This window comes from Chlorocebus sabaeus, chromosome 9, assembly GCF_047675955.1.
Source record: "Chlorocebus sabaeus isolate Y175 chromosome 9, mChlSab1.0.hap1, whole genome shotgun sequence".
In the NCBI taxonomy this organism is placed as follows: domain Eukaryota; kingdom Metazoa; phylum Chordata; class Mammalia; order Primates; family Cercopithecidae; genus Chlorocebus; species Chlorocebus sabaeus.
In genome coordinates, this window is record NC_132912.1 from 94803557 (window position 1) to 94824362 (window position 20806).

General features: G+C 41.3%; 1 protein-coding gene across 9 annotated transcripts in view; it reads right to left on the minus strand.

Moving 5' to 3' along the window:
* Positions 1-20806, minus strand: part of CPEB3 (cytoplasmic polyadenylation element binding protein 3) — a 246909-nt gene that overhangs the window by 14807 nt on the left and 211296 nt on the right. For 8 of the 9 annotated variants that reach the window (XM_007963551.3, XM_007963553.3, XM_007963550.3 and 5 more), the window contains one exon: positions 20303-20484. In XM_007963551.3, coding sequence (XP_007961742.1) covers positions 20303-20484 — 182 coding nt within the window. Of the gene's footprint in view, positions 1-20302; positions 20485-20806 lie in introns of those variants that run through there. The other variant, XM_007963559.3, reaches the window with a different exon arrangement.

Consider the following 20806-nt stretch of genomic DNA (forward strand, 5'->3'; position numbering starts at 1 on the left):
ACACTGAGGCAGAAAAATCGCTTGAACCCGGCAGGTGGAGTTTGCAGTGAGCCAAGATCGCACCATTGCACTCCAGCCTGGGAGACAAGAGCAAAACTCTGTCTAAAAGAAAAGAAAAGAAAACAAACAAACAAAAAAGCATATGAATGGATAAAGCAAATGTGGAACATATACACAATAGAGTTCCATTCAGCCTTAAAAAAGAATGAGATCCAACTATTTGCAACAACATGGATAGAACTGGAGATCACTATGTTAAGTGAAATAAGCCAGACACAGAAAGACAAACATCACATGTTCTCACTTATTTGTGGGATCTAAAAATCAAAACAATTGAACTCACGTACATAGAGAGTAGAAGGATAGGCTGGGAAACATAGTGGGGAGCTACAGTGGGACAGGAGATGGAGACGGATAATGGGTACAAAAAAATCAGAAAGAATGAATAAGACCTACTATTTGATATCACAACAGGGTGACTATAGTCAATAATAACTTAATTGTATATTAAAATAAGGAGTGTAATTGGATTGTTTGTAAGTCAAAGGATAAATGTTCGAGGAGATGGATACCACATTCTCCATGATGTGCTTATTTCACGTTGTATGCCTGTATCAAAATATCTACTATCTACACCCACTATGTATTAAAATTTGGCTGGGCACAGTGGTGCACGCCTGTAATCCCAACACTTTGGGAAGCAGAAGCGGGTGGATCACTTGAGGTCAGGAGTTTGAGACCAGTCTGGTTAACATGGTGAAACCCCACCTCTACGGAAAATACAAAAATGAGCCAGGTGTGGTGGTGCCTGTAATACCAGCTACTCCAGAGGTTGAATGAGGCAACAGAATCACTTGAACCTGGGAAGTAGAGGTTGCAGTGAGTCGAGATCACACCACTGCACTCCAGCCTGCCTGAGCAACAGAGTGAGATCCTGTCTCAAAAAAAAAAAAAAAAAAAAAGGCCAGGCACAGTGGCACACACCTGTAATCCCAGCTAAGATTACCAACAAAAATAAAAAATAAAATAAAAAATAAATTAATAAATTGTTAAAGAATAAAAGGACATAAGGAACAACAACAACAAAAAAATCAACGAAAGAGAAGCAGCTGCATGAAGGATTAAGGGTGCTTAGTTTGGCTCCTACTAAAGGGTGATTATTTTGGGTCGAGTGGCCTCACCCTCTTCACTAGTATTTATGGAGTGCCTATTCCCTGTCAGCCACCATATTACAACTGAAATGAACTGCAGACCAATACAAAGTTCTTCCCTAAAATAACTTATGGTCTGTAAAAGAGTTTCTGAAAAGCATTCCCAAACCATTTGTGGTTTTTGCCACATCCCAGTGCTATCTATACTATTACCTAGTATTTTAGTAGATTATCCAAATTAACTCTATTTTTCCCAACAAACAAATATATAACAAAATAAAAACTGGCTTATCTGTTAACCTCTGCAATTACCTGGAATATCATTAACCTCTGACACTTTGGACATACCAATCTGGTGGGATCACGTTACTGACCTATATTACCATTAAAGCTCAAATACTAGAGCCCCATGCAGAGCTGATCACATCATTAAGCTGACCCTCTGTTTCAAAGGGCCTTGCAGGCAAAGGAGATGCAGGAGATGAGAAGTACCTACCGAGAGACACTTAGATTCATACTCATAAGCCTAATGGAGATTACTATACCCAAAGATGCTGAAGAATACATGTAATTTATTGATGAGCTTGTAACCACTAAGGATAAGATGGACTGATATGAAGCCTTAGATGAGTGGCTATAGAAGATGGTAAAGGGGCTCAGGCGCAGTGGCTCAAGCCTGTAATCCCGGCACTTTGGGAGGCCGAGACAGGTGAATCACGAGGTCAGGAGATCGAGACCATCCTGGCTAACACGGTGAAACCCCGTCTCTACTAAAAAACACAAAAAACTAGCCAGGCGAGGTGACAGGCGCCTGTAGTCCCAGCTACTCGGGAGGCTGAGGCAGGAGAATGGTGTGAACCTGGGAGGCGGAGTTTGCAGTGAGCTGAGATCCGGCCACTGCACCCCAGCCTGGGCGACAGAGCAAGACTCCGTCTCAAAAAAAAAAAAAAAAGAAGAAGATGATAAAGGGAATAATATATTTAGAATGCTACAGACAAAGAGAAAGCCGTACTTTTTAAGTTTTATAAGTTTAAACTGATCTCAATCCTTAATTGTTTTGTTTCTAATGAGCTAGAGAAAATATTTCCGTCTGCAGTCATTTTGTTATTACTCAAAAAACTGACCTCCTGAAATAAATAAAGCAATGGCTAAACAACTCTTAGTGGCAGAGAACAGATACGAGGGAGACCACAAACTGTTCGCAGGTGCAGAATTCCTTCTTCTCAGACCTCAAAAGTTGTAGTAATAGAAAGAAGGCATTGGCCAAGGTCAGGCTAAGCTTGAGTTATGTACTAAAAGTTCTATTAAGGACAGCCAAAGACTGGCCTCTGTTACAGTCTGTCTTTGGTGGTGGGAACAACCAAATAATCAGTCAGATACCAGCCAGGCCCGGTGGCTCACACCTCTAATCCCAGCACTTTGGGAGGCTGAGGCGGGCAGATCATGAGGTCAAGAAATCGAGACCATCTTGGCCAACATGGTGAAATCCCGTCTCTACTAAAAATACAAAAATTAGCCAGGTGTGGTGGCACGCACCTGTAGTCCCAGCTACTTGGGAGACTGAGGCAGGAGAATAGCTTGAACCCGGGAGGCAGAGGTTGCAGTGAGCCGAGATCACGCCACTGCTCTCCAGCCTGGCAAAAGCGAGACTCCATATTAAAAAATAATAATAATAATAATAATAATAATAATATTAATCTGTCAGATACCTAGTTATCCTAAGGCACGTAAAGTATACTTATGGGTGACTAGAAGGCAAGTAGAAGCAAGGATTTCAGATAACAGAATCAAAGTAGACGAGCTGGAAAAAGAAGCAAAGTGAAGTGATATAATTTAATAGGAATAAATATAAGGCTGGCATCTACTCAGAAAAATTGGCAGCACACAGCCAAAGCGTAGTATTAGGTCAAAAAAAGAAAGAAAAAAATTGGCAGCACAAATACAAGGTGTAAGTCAAAGTGTAAAGAAGATGTAGTTAAGCAGCACATCAAGCAAGGCTTTAACTCAAAGAATCAGGAATATGAAGAGGCTGACAAAAGAACAAACCTAATCTAAGGATCTGCTGCAGGTCATAAGAAGGAAAACAATGAACTGGAGATCGTGGGTGTGAAGGGCAGAAGAGAAGATGTGCAGAGTTGTCACACAGAGGAAAGAGACAATGACATGGGCACCTCTGTGCTTAAGAGAAATCCAGCAAACAGAGGTCAAGCCAGAGAACACTGGCTTCAAGTGGTGATTTCGGAGAACTCAGAAAACAGAGTAGGTGAGAAGTAGTATGGGGGCTACTTGAATGGAAAACATTAGCTCTGAGGTTGGGTTCCTCTTCTGGCTTCAAAGGAGAAGCTCTCATAATCACATTGTTGGGGTAAACTACTGGACACAGGGACTTGAGTGAGTACCTTCTGTCTCTCTCCAGACTACCCAGAGATTTAGGCCAAATGCTACGAGGGGCCATTGCAATGTCAGGCTTTATCAACAGAGGCAAAATACCACTGAAAGGAAGAGCCAGCTGTACTCTGGGTAAGAAACCTCAACTCTGGCTTTCCATTTTGAGGACCACACTTTAGAAGGACATGACATTGTCAGAAGGACCTGACTCACTTGGAGATCCTACACTATGCTGGCTGAAAGGAGGCCATGATTCACAATACAGACATCTAAAATATGGCCATAGACATCCACAGCATTGCCAGGATCAGAAGTAGAAACTCCAACTAGAGGCTGCCCCGTGGTCACTGTTTAGTGTGAGCTCAATATACTGTGTGTTTCAGAAATACTCTGATAGCTCTTAGGAATGAGTTATATTCATTAAAGAGGTACACTTCAGTAATGAAGAATTTAGTTTCTTTGAACTTTTTTTTAACTCACTAGGTTACTTTGAGAAATCAGACCAAAGTAGTTATCCATGATAAAAAGAAGTGAGAAATCGACTGATAACATAAGCAAGCTGTTGACACATTTTCAACTGTTAAAGGCAATACAACAGAGCTAAGTCTAGACACAAGATAACCAGAGCTCACTGCCATGATAGATAATGTCCCCCATATTGGGTAATCAATGTATTAGTTAAGATGGTTGCAAATATATGACTCAATCAAGAGAAGAGCATTTCTTTACTTTTTAATTTTTTATTTTACTTTTGAGACAGGGTCTCGCTCTGTCACCAGGCTGGAGTGCAGTGGCATGATCTTGGCTCACTGCAACCTCTATCTCCTGGATTCAAGTGATTCTCGTGCCTCAGTCTCCCAAGTAGCTGGAATTACAGGCATGTGCCACCATGCCTGGCTACTTTTTGAATTTTTGGTAGAGACGGGTTTCACCATGTTGGCCAGGCTGTTCTCGAACTCCTGGTCTCAAGTGATCTGCCCGCTTTGGCCTCCCGAAGTGCTGGAATTACGGGCATGAGCCACCACACCTGGCTAAAGAGTACTTCTAAAATAAGTATTATTTCTGACCAATAGAGGAAAATTTCAACCCCAGTTCACTTTTTTTTTAAAGACACATTCCTGAGGTCTGAGAAAATCTAAGGGAACATAGCACCTCAAATAAGTTTAATAAATTATATTTAAACTACAATAGCTTCATTTAAAAAGTACATCTGGGACTCAGTGCTTTAACATGAGCCCATTTAGAATCAGTTCAAGTCATAATTTGAACTCACACCTGGGTTTGGCCTGTCCTTTAAAAAGTCAGCTCAGCGTGCGGTGGCTCACACCTATAGTTCCAGCACACTGGGAGGCCAAGGCATGGAGATCATTTGAGCTCAGGAGTTCAAGACCAGCCTGGGCAACATGCTGAAACCCCATCTCTATCAAAAACACAAAAATCTGGCCGGTTGTGGTGGTGCACTCCTGTGGTCCCAGCTACTCGGGAGGCTGAGGTGGGAGAATCACTTGAGTCTGGAAGGCAGGGGTTGCTGTGAGCTAAGATTGTACTACGCACTCTAACCTGGGTGATAGAGTAAGACCTCGTCTCAAAAAATAAAATAAAATAAAAATTTAAAAAAGATTTAAAAAGTCAGCCTGGCAAAATCCCAAAACTATGACTCTTCAGAGTCAAATCAAGCAGAGATCAGTAATAATGTATCAAAGTTCTCCTTTTTTTTTTTTTTTTTTCTGAGGTGGAGTCTCGCTCTGTCGCCTAGGCTGGAGTGTAGTGGCTTGATCTTGGCTCACTGCAAGCTCCGCCTCCCAGGTTCACGCCATTCTCCGGCCTCAGCCTCCTGGGTAGCTGGGACTACAGGCGCCCGCCACCACGCCCAGCTAATTTTTTGTATTTTTAGTAGAGATGGAGTTTCACCGTGTTAGCCAGGATGGTCTCGATCTCCTGACCTCATGATCCGCCCACCTCGGCCTCCCAAAGTGCTGGGATTATAAGCGTGAGCCACCGCGCCCGGCCCAAAGTTCTCCTCTTTAAAAAATATACTATGCAATGGCTAGGAAAAAAGCAGCACTAAAAACTTGGTTTTAGAACTATTTAAGGGAACAATGTTTAAAAAATGAAGGGTTGGGCTGGGTATGGTGAGGTGTGCCTGTAACCCCAGCTAGTTGGGAAGCTGAGGCACTTGAGCCCAGGAGTTCAAGTCGAGCCTGAACAGCATCTCCAAAAATAGATAGATAGGTAGGTAGGTAGATAGGTAGGTAGGTAGGTAGGTAGGTAGGTAGGTAGGTAGGTAGATAGATAGATAGATAGATAGATAGATAGATAGATAGATAGATAAAATTAAGAGTTGAGTGTAAGTATCCCTGTTTTCAGATCTGGCCTTGATGCAAACCTGGGCACCCCATGAAAGGGCCCTGGCTGACTTAGGCCATTTCCTAATATCTGGGGCAACAAAGCTTCTTGGAAAGCCCATTTATTTGGTGTGCTAAAAGCTTTTCAACATAATGTGATCATAATCTTCTTGGCATGTGTTATAGAGCACATCTAGCCAGGCCTAAAAACCACAGTAACCTCATTAATATTCCCACTAAATATAGTGTTTGGTTGCTAAAGCAGGGCCTCCACCAGCAGACAATACAAAGAATGTCTAAACATATATTTTGGCTGGGCGCGATAGCTCACACCTGTAATTCTAGCACTTTGGGAGGCCAAGACGGGCGGATCACTTGAAGTTAGTAGCTCGAAACCAGCCTGGCCAACATGGTGAAATCCCGTCTCTACTAAAAATACAAAAAAACATTAGCTGGGCATGATGGTAGGTGCCTGGAACCCCAGCTACTTAGGAGGCTGAGGCAGGAGAATTGCTTGAATCTGGGAGGTGGAGGATGAAAGTGAGTCGAGATCACACCACTGCACTCCAGCCTAGGCGACACAGCAAGACTCCATCTCAAAACATAAATAAATAAAAATAAATTTTTAGTTTTTCAACCATGAGCTGGAATGCTGTTGTTTAGAAAGCAGATGACAGATGCCTAGAAAATTAAAGTGGCAGCCAGGTGTGGTGGCTCATGCCTGTAATCCCAGCACTTTGAGAGGACGAGGTGGGTGGATCACCTGAGGCCAGGAGTTCGAGACCAGTCTGACCACCATGGCGAAACCCATCTCCACTAAAAATACAAAATTAACCGGGCATGGTGGTGCATGCCTGTATCCCAGCTACTTGGGAGGCTGAGGCAGGAGAATCGTTTGAACCTGGGAGGCGGAGGTTGCAGTGAGCCAAGATAGCGCCACTGGACTCTAGCCTGGGCAACAAGAGTGCAACTCTGTCTCAAAGAAATAAAAAAAAAAAAAAAGAAAATTAAAGTGGCAGGCTGGGCGCAGTGGCGCACGCCTGTAATCCCTGCACTTTGGGAGGCCGAGGCAGGCGGATCACCTGAGGTCAGGAGTTCGAGACCAGCCTGACCAACACAGAGAAACCCCATCTCTACTAAAAATACAAAATTAGCTGGGTGTGGTGGCGCACGCTGGTAATCCCAGCTACTCGAGAGGCTGAGGCAGGAGAATTGCTTGAACCCAGGAGGCAGAGGTTGCAGTGAGCTGAGATCACACCACTGCACTCCAGCCTGGGCAACAAGAGCAAAACTCCATCTCAAAAAAATAAATAAATAAAAATAAACAAAATTAAAGTGGCAATGTGAAAACAGCTTTTCCACACCAACAAGGTTATCCAAAATTCTCAGATATAGTTATTAATTTTAGAAGCAATCTAGGGTAGATTTTTAAAAATCCGAGGAGAAATAATTGGGATTTTATTTTTTTTTTTACCTTACAAAGGATGAGACTTACCATTTTTCACATTCTGAAGTGCTAGGGGATGAAAGATTTTAAAATTACCTTTGTGCCCTTCCCACAGTTTAAGAACTTACTTATTTTCCCATAGCAGGGCTTCTGTGTCAATGTCTCTGCCATATGTTTATGGAGTGCAAAGAGTTCTATGAGTGCTGCACTGTTTAGCCCTAAGATAATGTTTTCATGAAACACAGAAGGGTGGGCTGACAGTATCCAGCACAGTCTGGTTTCCTGCTATGCTGCTTGGAAATGGGGCTGGAAGTATGGGTATAAATCAGTCCAAAACCAAGTTCTAGTAGTAGAAAAGTGTATCATATGGTGAACAAAGGGCAAGAAAATCATTAAAAATGTGAAACGCATAACTATCATGGTATCAAGCCCTGAGGGTATAGAGATGCAGAGCACCCTGGCTATACCACAACCTCATGGGCCTCTGCTTCCCCTAGCCTATGAGGGGTTTGAACCAGCTCTTACAAATAGGAATAAGCATTCACCAAAAGACTGCTAACTTACTTCTGACACCTGACTTCTAGAGTTGAATCTGAATGTTCTACTAAGTATTTAGAAAAAAGGCAATGGACATTTTTCCAATTCTTTATCTCATAAACAACCTCTACACTCAACTATGAGCAGGAAAGATGAATATTTAAATCACTATAAAGAGTTTTCATATTAAAAATGATCACAAGTCCAAAGGAGGAGACATGAAAGAACAGAGAAGGACAGGAGAGAGAGTCAGAAGTCAGGACTTGGAAGGAGAGCCTGGACAAAAGGTTCTATTCCATTCAAAGATCTTTATCTTCCTTTAGATAACCCAAACTCCCTTTAAAAAACTATTTCTAGTCAAGGGCTCTGAGACTCCCAGTACTTCAAAATAAGCCCAGGTAGGATTAGTTCAGATGATATTTGAACTCACTTCTGAGTGTTGCTTCCTCTAGGGTCAAGTCAAACATAGCTATAGACACAACTAGGAAGCTTTCAAGCCAGGTCAGGCAGGAACCACTAAGAGCAGCAAGATAAAGGCTGGGTTGTATAAATCCCAACTAAGGATAGGAGTAGAAATAGTCTGAGAACAGGTCATCTCACCCTCACTTCTTTTGCTATTGAGTCATTGTATATATTCCTGCTGTGGTCAGGAACAAAGTATGGTATTATCAACATTTCTGTTAGTATGGTTCCTAACGGAAATATGGGTCATATTAATCTTCATGTAGGTTAAAAATATACAGCCTTTGGTAGTCTACTAAATTTATGCCCAATATGTGTCTACTAAACAGAGAGAGAGAGAAAAAAGAGATTAAACACATTAAGTACTTAAGGTACTTGCAAAGAATGGTACAATGGATAAAAGACCATTAAATAAAAAATTGACTACTCTAAAGAACATGCTACTCAAAGCAAATATTATGTGCTTAGCTATCACAATGCCCTTTTTGAGACAGGGTCTTACTCTGTTACCCATGCTGGAGTGCAATGGCATGATCTCGGCTCACTGCAACCTCCACCTCCGAGGCTCAAGTGATTCTTCTGCCTCAGCCTCCTAAGTAGCTAGGATTACAGGCAAGTACCACTACCGTCTGGGTAATTTTTGTATTTTTATTAGAGATGGGGTTTCACCGTGTTGGCCAGACTGGTCTCGAACTCCTGACCTCAAATGATCCACCCGCCTCAGCCTCCAAAGTGCTGGAATTACACTTTGTAATGAGCCACATACCAGCCACAATGTTCTTTAAAAAAAAAGTATTAGAAAGTCCAAAACTGGCAAACTGAAAAGCGCCCTGGTTCCCAACATGAAGCTAAAATAGAGTGACGGGAACACTTTGTCAGTGGTGTACTGATTTCAACAATGATTTTTCCTTCTTATATGGAGACATTTTAGATGTGACAGATAATCTCAAATAATCAAAAGATAAAGAATTACAAATACCAAAGGGAATATCAACCACAACGTCAATGCCCCACTACTACATGGATATGCAGCTGCTATTTCCTTGCCCTGTCCCAAACCCTCTGTAGACAGAAAGTACATGGTAGATGGGACACACTTGGACAAAAGGGACTAAGAGAAAGGGAAAAACAATCAACTGCTTATCAAGCTTCTGAATTTGAGCATGAAAGAAGGAAAGAAGCTGCAAACACAGTGTTTTTCTCAATTGGGTTCTCTAAAACATTATTTCCAACAAATGACACATTTTTCCATGATCAAAACAAATTTGTGAAAAACTGCATATTGCCTCCTTCTTGGGTCTTCACAATGAAGATTAGTATATGAAAGATTACAATATGTCATAGAATAAACCAGCCTTTCTTTAAACAAGTATTTCCAAACTCATTTGACTCAGCAAAATTTTTAAAATAAAATAAAAAATAAAAAAATTTTTTAAATAAAATAAAATCCCAGGAGACTCATGTTTTATGGAGCATACGTTAAGAAACATTGAGGAACTAATTCTAGGGACATTTTCCCTAGAATATGGGTAGAGAAGACCTGCCTGCTGAGATCTCTCCCCCTCCGTTTAAAAAATTCATATATGGCCGGGCGCAAGTGGCTCACACTTGTAATCCCAGCAGTTTGGGAGGCCGAGGCGGGTGGATTACCCGGGGTCAGGAGTTCAAAGCTAGCCTGGTTAACATGGAGAAACCCTGTCTCCACTAAAAATACAAAACTTAGCTGGGTGTGGCGGTGGGTATCTGTAATCCCAGCTACTCAGGAGGCTGAGGTGGGAGAATCGCTTGAACCCAGGAGGTGGAGATTGCAGTGAACCAAGATCATGCCACTGCACTCCAGCCTGGGCAACAAAATGAGATTCCATCTCAAACAGCAACAGCAACAACAAAAATAAAAATAAGAATAAAAGCCTCATATATGAGCTTCAAGTCAGTGACAGGTTTTTTAAAAAAAAAAAAAGAACTCAAATAATCAACCAACTTTACCCTGATTTTGCCCGAAATATTTACCTCCCTTTATCACCTGAAATTCCAATTAGATTGTTTTTAATAAGCATGTTCCAGAAGAGTTCAAATATTAGTCATCCATGGTTTGACATAAATTAATGTGGTATCAGTGCTACTGTATATTGACAGAGTGCTTCACAGTTTTCAAAAACACTTTCATTTACACACACACACACACACACACTTCCTTCAAGCTTTATAATAAGTGGTACAGTCAAGACTAAAACCCCAGATTGGCTGATTCTAGTCTAGTATCCTTTCTACTAGTAAAAATATTTCTATGGGATGAATTGGGAAACTATAACCAATGTATACTGCATGATGCATTTAAAGTTGTAAACATCTGATTTACAAATTTCTAGGGGACAACATGACCAAGCTGAGCTAGACAATGGTTGTGTTGTGGGGCAGGGGGAATTGCCTCAGATTTTTATAAACAGATTTTTCATATCTATCAAGTCATATGTTTTTACTAGGCTAAGGGAGATTCAACTGATTCTACATTTTAAAAATTTTCTCATGACCACACAGAGCAGACAAGGGTAGAAAACCAGCTACGTAAAAGCATTACCCATTTTCAATGATCTCATTTGCACACCACAAAAATCTTTCATATGTAAATAACCTAGATTTCCATTACATTAAAAAAAAAAAAACTAGATTTAGCAAAGCTTTTACATCTTAAGAGTTCATTTGGCATCACTTCTAAAAATACCATTAGAACAGAAAGAATATGTACAGGTGCCATCTTTGGCTCTTACTGTGTTTAAATACTTTAAACTTAGTTTTTTACTGAAACACCATTCAAAGGAATATAAGCAAAATTTAATCCTAACGTGTATTTCATTTCAGGTTCAAAATCTTTTCATTATCAGAGAAATGATACTGGTAAAAATACCACTTTCAAGACTAAAGTGAAAAAAGCCTTCAATCCTTTAAATAACATACCCAGTTGTCTACATCTATAAAAGGAACTTAGTCTTTACATGTGTGTCTTGACCGACATCCAACCAGAATGTTGACCGATTGGCACCTATGTTAACTTTAAGTATCAACTTCAACTATTTCATTTTCCTTATATCAAGGATACTTAGTGGAACTGAATAAATACTTTAAAAGGAAAAAAAAAAGAGCCAACAATTAGCCTTGGACATATGATTAGGCCATAGCACAATTTAAATAAGCCAGGCTCAGCAATCATACAAATCAACATCTGTCTGTACAGCCTAGTAACCTCCCAGAGCACCTCTTCAACTGTCATGGTTTCTCTGTGCAATGAAGTGTGAGGTAGTTAGGCTGGTGTTCTTATTACCTCAGGATAATGAAATCAAGCCTCTAAAGGTTAAGTAGCTTGCCCAAGGTCATACCACGATTGGAAAACAGCTAGGAATAGACCCAGATCTCTCAATTCCTAAGCCAGTACATTTTTTTTTTTTTTTTTTAACTACAGCAATGGTTCTTAGGAGGTGGGGATAGAGTTGAGTATGGAATGTATCCCCGCTTACATACTAATGGTCATGCCTGTAACTGCCCCACCCTATTAGAGTTCTAGGGAGCCTCTGTCACCCACGAGTAGTATAACATACACTTCAAGTATATGGAGGCAGAAGAAATGCTGAGAATTATGTGCTGAGTATCATACAACATTGATGTTGTCAACACATGGACAAATTACCATTTAGCCAGTAACTAGTGAACATGAGCCATAAGTAAGCCTTAATTGATTTATTTCAAGACGTTAATGACTTTTTTCCTTGGAAGTAAAAACTAAGGCATGAATCTGTGTCTTTTTTTTTTTTTTCTTTGAGATAGGGTCTCACTGTGTCACCCAGGCTGATACAATTGTAGCTCATTGCAGCCTCAAACTCCTGGGCTCAAGCAATCCTCCCATCCCAGTCTCCCAGGTAGATGGGACTAGTGGCATGTGCCACTATTCCCAGCTAATTTGTTTTATTTTTGTAGATACTGGGTCTCACTATATTGTCCAGGTTGGTCTTGAACTCCTGGCCTCAAGTGATCCTTCCACCTTGGCTTCCCAAAGTTCTGGGACTACAGGTGTGAACCAGTGTGTCTGGCCCTATCTGTGTCATTTACAACAAAATGTTTCAGAGGCTAGGCCCATTGGTTAATGCCTGTTATCTCAGTGCTTTGGGAGGCCAAAGCAGGCGGATCACTAGGGTTAAGAGTTTGAGACCAGCCTGGCCAACATGGTGAAACTCTGTCTCTAGTAAAAAAAATAGAAAAAAATTAGCTGGGCGTAGTGGCAGGCACCTGTAATCCCAGCTACTCGGGGGGCTAAGGCAAGAGAATAGCTTGAACCTGGGAGGCGGAGGTTACTGTGAGCGGAGATCACACCACTGCACTCAAGCCTGGGTGATACAGTGAGACTCCATCTCAAAAAAACAAAAACAAAAACAAAAAAAAAGTTTCATAACACTAAAACTGCCAACATCTTTACTAAATTTTAAAAAAATTAAAGAGATGGGATCTCACTTTGTCACCCAGGTTGGAGTTCAGTGGTGCAGACACAGCTCACTGTAGCCTCAAGCTCCTGGGCTTAATAGATCCTCTTGCCTCAGCCTTCCAAGTAGCTAGAACTACTGGCATGTGTCCCCACACCTGGCTAATTAAAAAAAAAATTTCTTTTTTGGCGAGATGAGGGTCTTGTTATGTTGTCCAGGCTGGTCTTGAACTCCCGGCCTCAAGCTATCCTCCTACCTTAGCCTCCCAAAACATTAGGATTATAGGTGTGAGCCCCTGGATGAGCAGCAAGGCTCAGGAAGGGCGTCCAACTAAGAGAGCTCTGCCCTCAATTGTCAAGTATCTGGAGAAAGTTTCCAAACCTCTCTTAGATTCTCCTGTGTACAAAACAAAGGGGGTTGGACCAGATCATACCTAAGGTTAAGTCCAACTTGAGTGTATTACAAGTGCCAAAAAACACTTTTGATATTCTAAACAGCGAAATCTAAATGTCTTTATTATTTGAGTGTCTTTAACTAAGTACAAAAAGAAAGCTGTGCAAAGTGCCCTCTGGTGGACAGTTGGATATGTGAAAGAACGGTATAAAAGGTCTTCCATCTGGGCCACCTCTCTTTTTAACCCTTTTCACTTTTTTAAATTAAAAAAATGGTTTTTTTTAAGAGAATGAGGTCTTGCTGCATTGCCCAGGCTGGTCTCAAACTCCTGGCCTCAAGCAGTCCTCCCAGCTCAGCTTTCCAAAGTGCTGGGATTACAGGCATGAGCAACTGTGTCTGGCCTCTTGTGTCACCTCTCAATCATCATTCATTCACTATAATAACTCATTCATGCATTAATTCAAAAATAATTAAAGTGTGCCCACTAGATGTCAGGCATTGTGTATACCGTAGTTAAACTGAAAGACACAGTTATTGCCCTCCTGAATTTGTATCATCTAACAGAGTAGATGGACATTAAACAAAGCATTATTTCATTATACTGGCATTTAATGCCACAAATGAATGGCAGACATGTATTACGACAACAATCTATGGGGAGGTGTAAGCTCCAATGAAGAAAGGATTCTTAAAAATATTACAATTAAGCTGAGACCTGAAAGAAGGGTGGGTATTAGCCAGGCACCGTATGTATAATGACCCTGAGAAATAGGGGAAAAGGCCAGCTGTGGCTGGCTCAAGATAAGAAAGGGAGAAGTGAGTGCTAAGGCAGAAGTACATAGTACATGAAGGGTCATTTAGGCAATTTTAAGGACTTTGTTCGACCTTTATCCTAAGGGCAGTGGAACATAATCAAAAGGTTTAAAGGAGTGAAAAGACATGATTAAATTTTGAGTATAAAAAGCTTGCTCTGGTTGCTATGTAAAAACTGACTTGGAGATGGGATAAAATTGAATTGGGAGCCCCAGGGGAAGATATTCTGGATGTCCAGGTGAGAGATGACTCTAGATGTCTAGTATTCAGGCTTCCATGGCTGCTTCCAGTCCTTGCCCTAATATATATCCTCCTACTTGATTCTGCACATTAGTGAGTGCCTGCTGTGTGCTAAGCACTTCCATTCAGACTCCTGAGCAAAAGTGACAGAATTAAGATCATAGCAGCTCTGTGAGGAACTCCCAGCAGAAGAAGCCTCTTCCACTTCTCTTAGTCCTCCCACATTGCTGATGTGTACATTTATCAACCTACTCCAACAAGAGGGACTCTAATCACAGTTATAGCAGGGTTCAGAAGTTTCCCCCAAGAGCCTGGGCTACTTTGTTCCTGTGACTTTGAAGAGTGCAGCTTAAATAAGTAGGATCCTCTCTATATTATGAGCTGAGTAATTACAGAGAATAAATAAAGTGTATCCCCTATAACTATTCCACTATTGTTACTATGCTTATGATCTTCTTATTGCAGACTTAAAGGCTGTACATTAAAACACCTCTATGTTCCTTAAGACATGAAATACGGGATGATTAAAAAAATACTTCTGTGTTCTAAAACTGATTGTGATGGCTACACAATTATGTAAATATACTAAAAAACATGCAATTGTACACTTTAACTGGGTGAACTGTATGCTATGTGAATAGCATAAAACAGCTCAACAAAGCTGTTACAAACAACAAAAACACCTCTTCCTTAAAGATCATGAGATTATGGATGAGTAAGATGACAGCAGAGATGAAAGTACCAAATCTACAGGATAACATAGATAAATTAAATAATATAAATGGTGCATATTGACATATTTTATACTCATAAGCAAGCCAAAAAGTCTCTAAGATGGTGAGAAATCAAATCTATAAAGCTTGTATTTCTCCCATGAAACACTCCATATAAAAGCTTCGCCAAAGATCAACAACAATAATAAACATATAAATTCTCAAAAGAGATATCTTTTTTGGAAAAAGTTGGTTGGATACAAAAGAGGTAAAGGAGATATACCAGTCAATTTCTTCTTCACGTACCTTCCACAGTGTACACAAGAAAGGTGCAACCTGAGGGGACACACCTCATATGGCCCTACTGCGTTCACTGTCCCAACACTTAATGAATTGTCTCACTTGATGGTCAGGCATTGCTGCTCTGCAGGTGGCCCCCTCCCACTCTCCTTGAGGGATAAGGGCTGCAAACATGAAGTAAGTGACCCTTCAATGCCATCTCTAGTTTTAAAAATTCACTGCATCTATATTTATAATGATGCAGACAGTAAAGGAGGATGCTTTGAGTAAAAAGGTAATAAAGGTTGATGCTACTTAAAATAGTCAAGGTATTGGTTTAAAGCCAACTCTGGGCTCGCATCAGAAGGCAGGAGATGAATGCTATGACCAAAGACTGAAGTTCTCTGTAGAGTCCGCAGCACTCAATAGGGCTCTATCTTCCTGAGGAGATATAAGACTTAGCCACTACATAATCATCACATAATAATCCATGATTTATTATTATTATTTTTTTGAGACAAAGTCTTGTTCTGTTGCCCAGGCGGGAGTACAGTGGCATGATCACAGCTCATTGTAGCTTTGACCTCTTGGGCTCAAGCAATCCTCCCTCCTCAGCCTCCCCGCATAGCTGGAATCACACAGGCATGTGTTACCATACTTGACTAATCAAAAAAAATTTTTTGTGTGTAGAGATGGGGTCTCCGTATGTTGCCCAGGTTGGTCTCAAATTTCTGAGCTCAAGTGCTCCTCCCACTTCAGCCTACCAAAATGCTGGGATTATAGACATGAGCCACTGTGCCTGGCCTACTCATGTTCATTGATATGGGAAAGTAAATAAAGGTCTCAAAGTAGAGGAAGAAAAAAGAAGGAAGAAGAAGGAGGAAGGAAGAAAAAGCAGGAGAAAGAGAAGAAGGAAAGAAAGAAGAGAGAGAAGAAAGGAGGAGGAGGAAAGGGGGAAAGAAAAAGGAAGGAAGGAGGGAAGGAAGGAAGGAAGGAAGGAAGGAAGGAAGGAAGGAAGGAAGGAAGGAAGGAAGGAAGGAAGGAAGGAAGGAAGGAAGGAAATGACTGTGGCACCTCGGAATCTGTAATAGCAGGGAAAAGGGACTGTGTACACAGGTGGACATGTGCTCCTGACTTTTGGTACTGCAAGTTTCAGAACCTTTCCATGAGATATCAGACTACTACTAAAAACCTGGAGGGGTTATTCAGGAAACAAGGTTTGCCTAGTGATAGAAATTATCTGTAGACAATCATGGATGATCATTTTTTCTAAAAAAGAAAAATGGCATTACCTAAGGAAATACAAATGTGCTTATATGAAATGGGAGCTCTCTGGAAAGCTTAAATGTAAGCTTTATGAGAAAGATGAATAAAAATAAAACCATGAATGAACCTAAAAATGTACCTATGAAAGGTATAGTTAACAGAAGCTCAAAATGCCAGAGGCAATAAAATAAAGTACTACTGGCTATATTCTAAGCAAGAAGAAAACGAAGGGGACAGAGTAACAGTTTGGGGGAAGGGAGTGTAATGTTCACAGATGAACAGTGAAAAAGGAGCCCAACTCAAGATGGAACTTGGCTTGCGTCTCATAATAAAGAAAGGATGTTGGGCTGGGCACAGTGGTTCAAGCCTGTAATCCCAGCACTTTGGGAGGCTGAGGCAGGTAGATCACTTGAGCCCAGGAATTTGAGCCCAGCCTGGGCAATATGGTAAAACCTTATTTCTACCAAAAATACAAAAAAAATTAGCCAGGCATGGTGGTATGCACCTGTGATCCCAGCTACTGGGGAGGCTAAGGTGGGAAAATCACTTGAGCCCAGGAGGTTGAAGCTGCACTCCAGCCTGGGTGACAGGGTGAGACCCTGTCTCAAAATGAGAAGAAAACGGAAGAAAATAGGAGGGGAGGGGAGGGGAGGAGAGAGGAGGGGAAGAGATCTCCATATTGGTCAGAGCAAACAAAGAAGATGGAGCTAGTCCCTGACGGGAAAAAGGGAGAGTAAGGACTTTGCCACTTTCAATGACTTCCAATATTCCCCTCAGATGACTCCCATCCCAGGGCACTGAAGAAACTGTTGGGTCCTTTCCCAGTGTCACATGGAAGCAGCATTCTTGTGCCCACTGCAACAGTCCCACTATACACATACACAGTGTACATACTGCTTTCTTGAACAATATCTCTTCTGGGCTTCTCACCAATCTCATGGGCTATTACTATTACCTTCACTGTACACTGAAGCTCAGAATTTAAGTGACCTGCCCAAGGTCCATATAACCCCAGGGAGAACAAGACCAGATCTAGACCCAGGGCATCTGACTCGGGACCAGTGCTTTTTTCACTAACCACTGAACCTTTTTGCTACTTCTTCAACAGAGCAACTTTTAAAACTCAAGCTATAAAATATTAACAAAAATCAATATTAAGTACATTTGTAGCAAGATGAATACTTACTGGTTAAATACTTGTCGACCTGCCATAAGGATCTGGCTTTTCAGAAGTAAAATTTCATTTAATCTCCAGACTATCCCCAGGAAGGAGTTACAGATGAGGACCTGAGGCTTCTGGCCTTAAGTAACTTGCTTGGGCTTGACAGTGACTGACTGAAGCAGCAAAGGTTTAAATGTATTAGAATCTGTTCTTGCTCCAAATTCCCTATTCTTTCCACTACAACTGGCTGTTACCTTAAAGTGTTCACCAAAGGCTACTCTGAGATATAGACAGTATATGGTTAACCCAATTATAGCAACCAGAAAAGTCAATGGTTTTCCTGAGCCCTGAGAAGTCTGATGTTCCAAACACATTTTCATAGCATGTTCTACAGTCATGCTAACAAAAGCAAAGCCATTTCTCTCCTTTTTAGCCTAGTTCTAATCTTGTGGGAAGAAATACTGAGGGCCTGAGCCTCGCAGTAGTTGTGGGAATAGCGGTAGGCAACCAAACAAATAAATAAATATCTGAATTTATTCTGATTCTTACAGGGGCTCAATGCCTACTACAAATCCCTGGGGCAAGCATATCTCCCTCTACTAAGGAATAGGACAGGAGGTCGGTAGGATGGAGGCAAAGGGAAGGCAGAGACATGGGGAAATGGAGACCTCCTCTAGATTTTATTATTTCCAGGATCTACTTCCTGTACAGTCACTAGTTCTGGCTTTAGAGGAGGACAAAGAAAACTACTTTCATATAAATAAGAAGCCAAGGCTCTTCAGATTAAGTTCATTGCCTAGGTTCACCAGTGATGGTCACGATAGAGGTCTCAATGTAATGGAATCTGGTACACGACTCCCAAATGTAGAGGCACAAGCACGTTTACCAGCAACAGCAGCAGAAGTTAAAAGAACCCTCAAGTAGCACCACGTGTTAATTCAACAAAGGTTTATCAAGCATCAATGACTAAATCAAGCAACGGGTAAATACTGGGGATCAGACAGAATGAGACAGCACCACGCCCATCTTTGTGGAGCTTACAGGCGTGTGGGGGATTACAGTTACAAAAGGGCATGCTCAGATTGCTATGGATACTTAAAAACCAGGAATAGAGTTGAATCTTTATTATGCCTTTGTATCTCCATGAATTTAAAGTGTTTCAAAATTCTAAATTATTTTATTCATTTTAATTAAAAACCAAACCACTACCACTTACTCTCAGGAAGCTCGGTGAAGTAGCAAATAGAATATTTATTCTAAGTCCTGGCTCTTGTACTTTTTGATCAGATACATGTCTTAACAAAACTATAATCCTGAATATGAAAAATCCATCACCAGTTAAAATTTTTACCTAAGAAACTTGCCTGCTACACAAAATGAGTCAAAGTTGACTGTAAAGGATATCATGTGAAACTTCATATGGAACAGATTTACTACTTTATTAATTCTAGTCCAGTGTGTGCCCCAAGAACATTCTTTACTAGAAGAATTAATAGTCACTGCACCTTTGCACAAGCAGGTGTTCCAGACTTGGTGCTATTCTCCTACATGCTCTTTTCATTTATTAATACAGGGTCCAGATTGGCTCTTACTGCCTCCCATACCCCTAAGCTTCCCGACAGTGGCAAAGCTGGGATTCAAGGAATTTAAACTCATGCCAATCTACAAAACCAATTAAGTACACCAACTGCCTAAAACTCTACTTCATGCCCCCTCTTTACATCAGAGGTAGCACTCTTAATGTCTCTAGAGGGCAGGCAGGTAACACCGATGAACAACATGGCAGGTAATGCATACGCATCTATGGTGTAAGCAGGAGAAACAGAGTGAGCTGAAGAGGAGACTGAAGGGAAAAGCAGCTATTTGATTCCAATGATTGCCACAATGTATGATCTTGCAGTTTTCTTTTCTTTTCTTTTCTTTTTTTTTAGACAGAGACTAGCTCTGTCGCCCAGGCTGGAATGCAGTGGCGCGATCTCGGCTCACTGCAAGCTCTGCCTCCCAGGTTCATGCCATTCTCCTGCCTCAGCCTCCCGAGTAGCTGGGACTACAGGCGCCCACCACCACACCCAGCTAATTTTTTTTGTATTTTTAGTAGAGACAGGGTTTCACCCTGTTAGCCAGGATGATCTCAATCTCCTGACCTCGTGATCCACCCGCCTCAGCCTCCCAAAGTGCTGGGATTACAGGCGTGAGCCACCGGGCCCGGCCATCTGACAATTTTCAAACCAGAAGTTCAACATCTCATATATACTCCTGAATGTTTAAATGTTAATCTAAGTTTCTTTGTTGTTTGTTTTAAGAGCACTATGTAGGTCAAGCAGGTCACCAGCTCTCCACCTCTGCTAACACACTGTCAGTGTCATCTTCTGAACAGCACTAGTTTGGTGTGCTAAATTTTGCAAGATTATTTTCATAAGTGTAACATCACTCTGGGGATGGGTGAGGCAGAAGATTCCTTAATGCCTTAAACATCAGTGGTGCTCTCTTCTTCAGGCAGCCTAGATGGACTCATGGACTAATGCCATGCAAGGTAGAGCTGCTCACTTACGATCATAAGATGCCTTTCTTCCCAGGAAACCACAGAACAAACTTCTTTTCTCTCCCATAGCAGTTCCACCCTAAGTAGGTGCTTACCCGTTTGTCAATGTCATTGTGCTGAAGCTGCACAAAACGAGCACTGATGGCTGCAATGTAACTCTGCTGATTGGAGAATGCCACACGGCCAGCACCTTTGGGGTACTTCAGCTCTGGGTCCGTATCAATGCCAGCATAGCAGACACCACCGTACAAACGGTCCATGATCATTGCCAGTTCAACTGCAAAAAACAGAACAAAACATGGATGTGTATAAATATTTGGGAGGTACTCCTGCCCAGGAGAAGGAAGAATTATTTAGACATCATGCAATGTAATTAAGAAAAGGAAAACGCATGTTAAGTATCAAGAAGACTGTCCACACCAGTCTTACAACTCAAGTAGGGAAGGTCCTAATAGGGTGTTTTGCAATAAAATGGAAAAAAAATTAGGAATTTACACACATACACACAAGAATTTATATAATCAGAACTTTAGCAGTAGTATTGAAGAAACGAACTACCAGTAATCCTCCTGTTCTAATTTCCAACTTGTTAGTTCAAT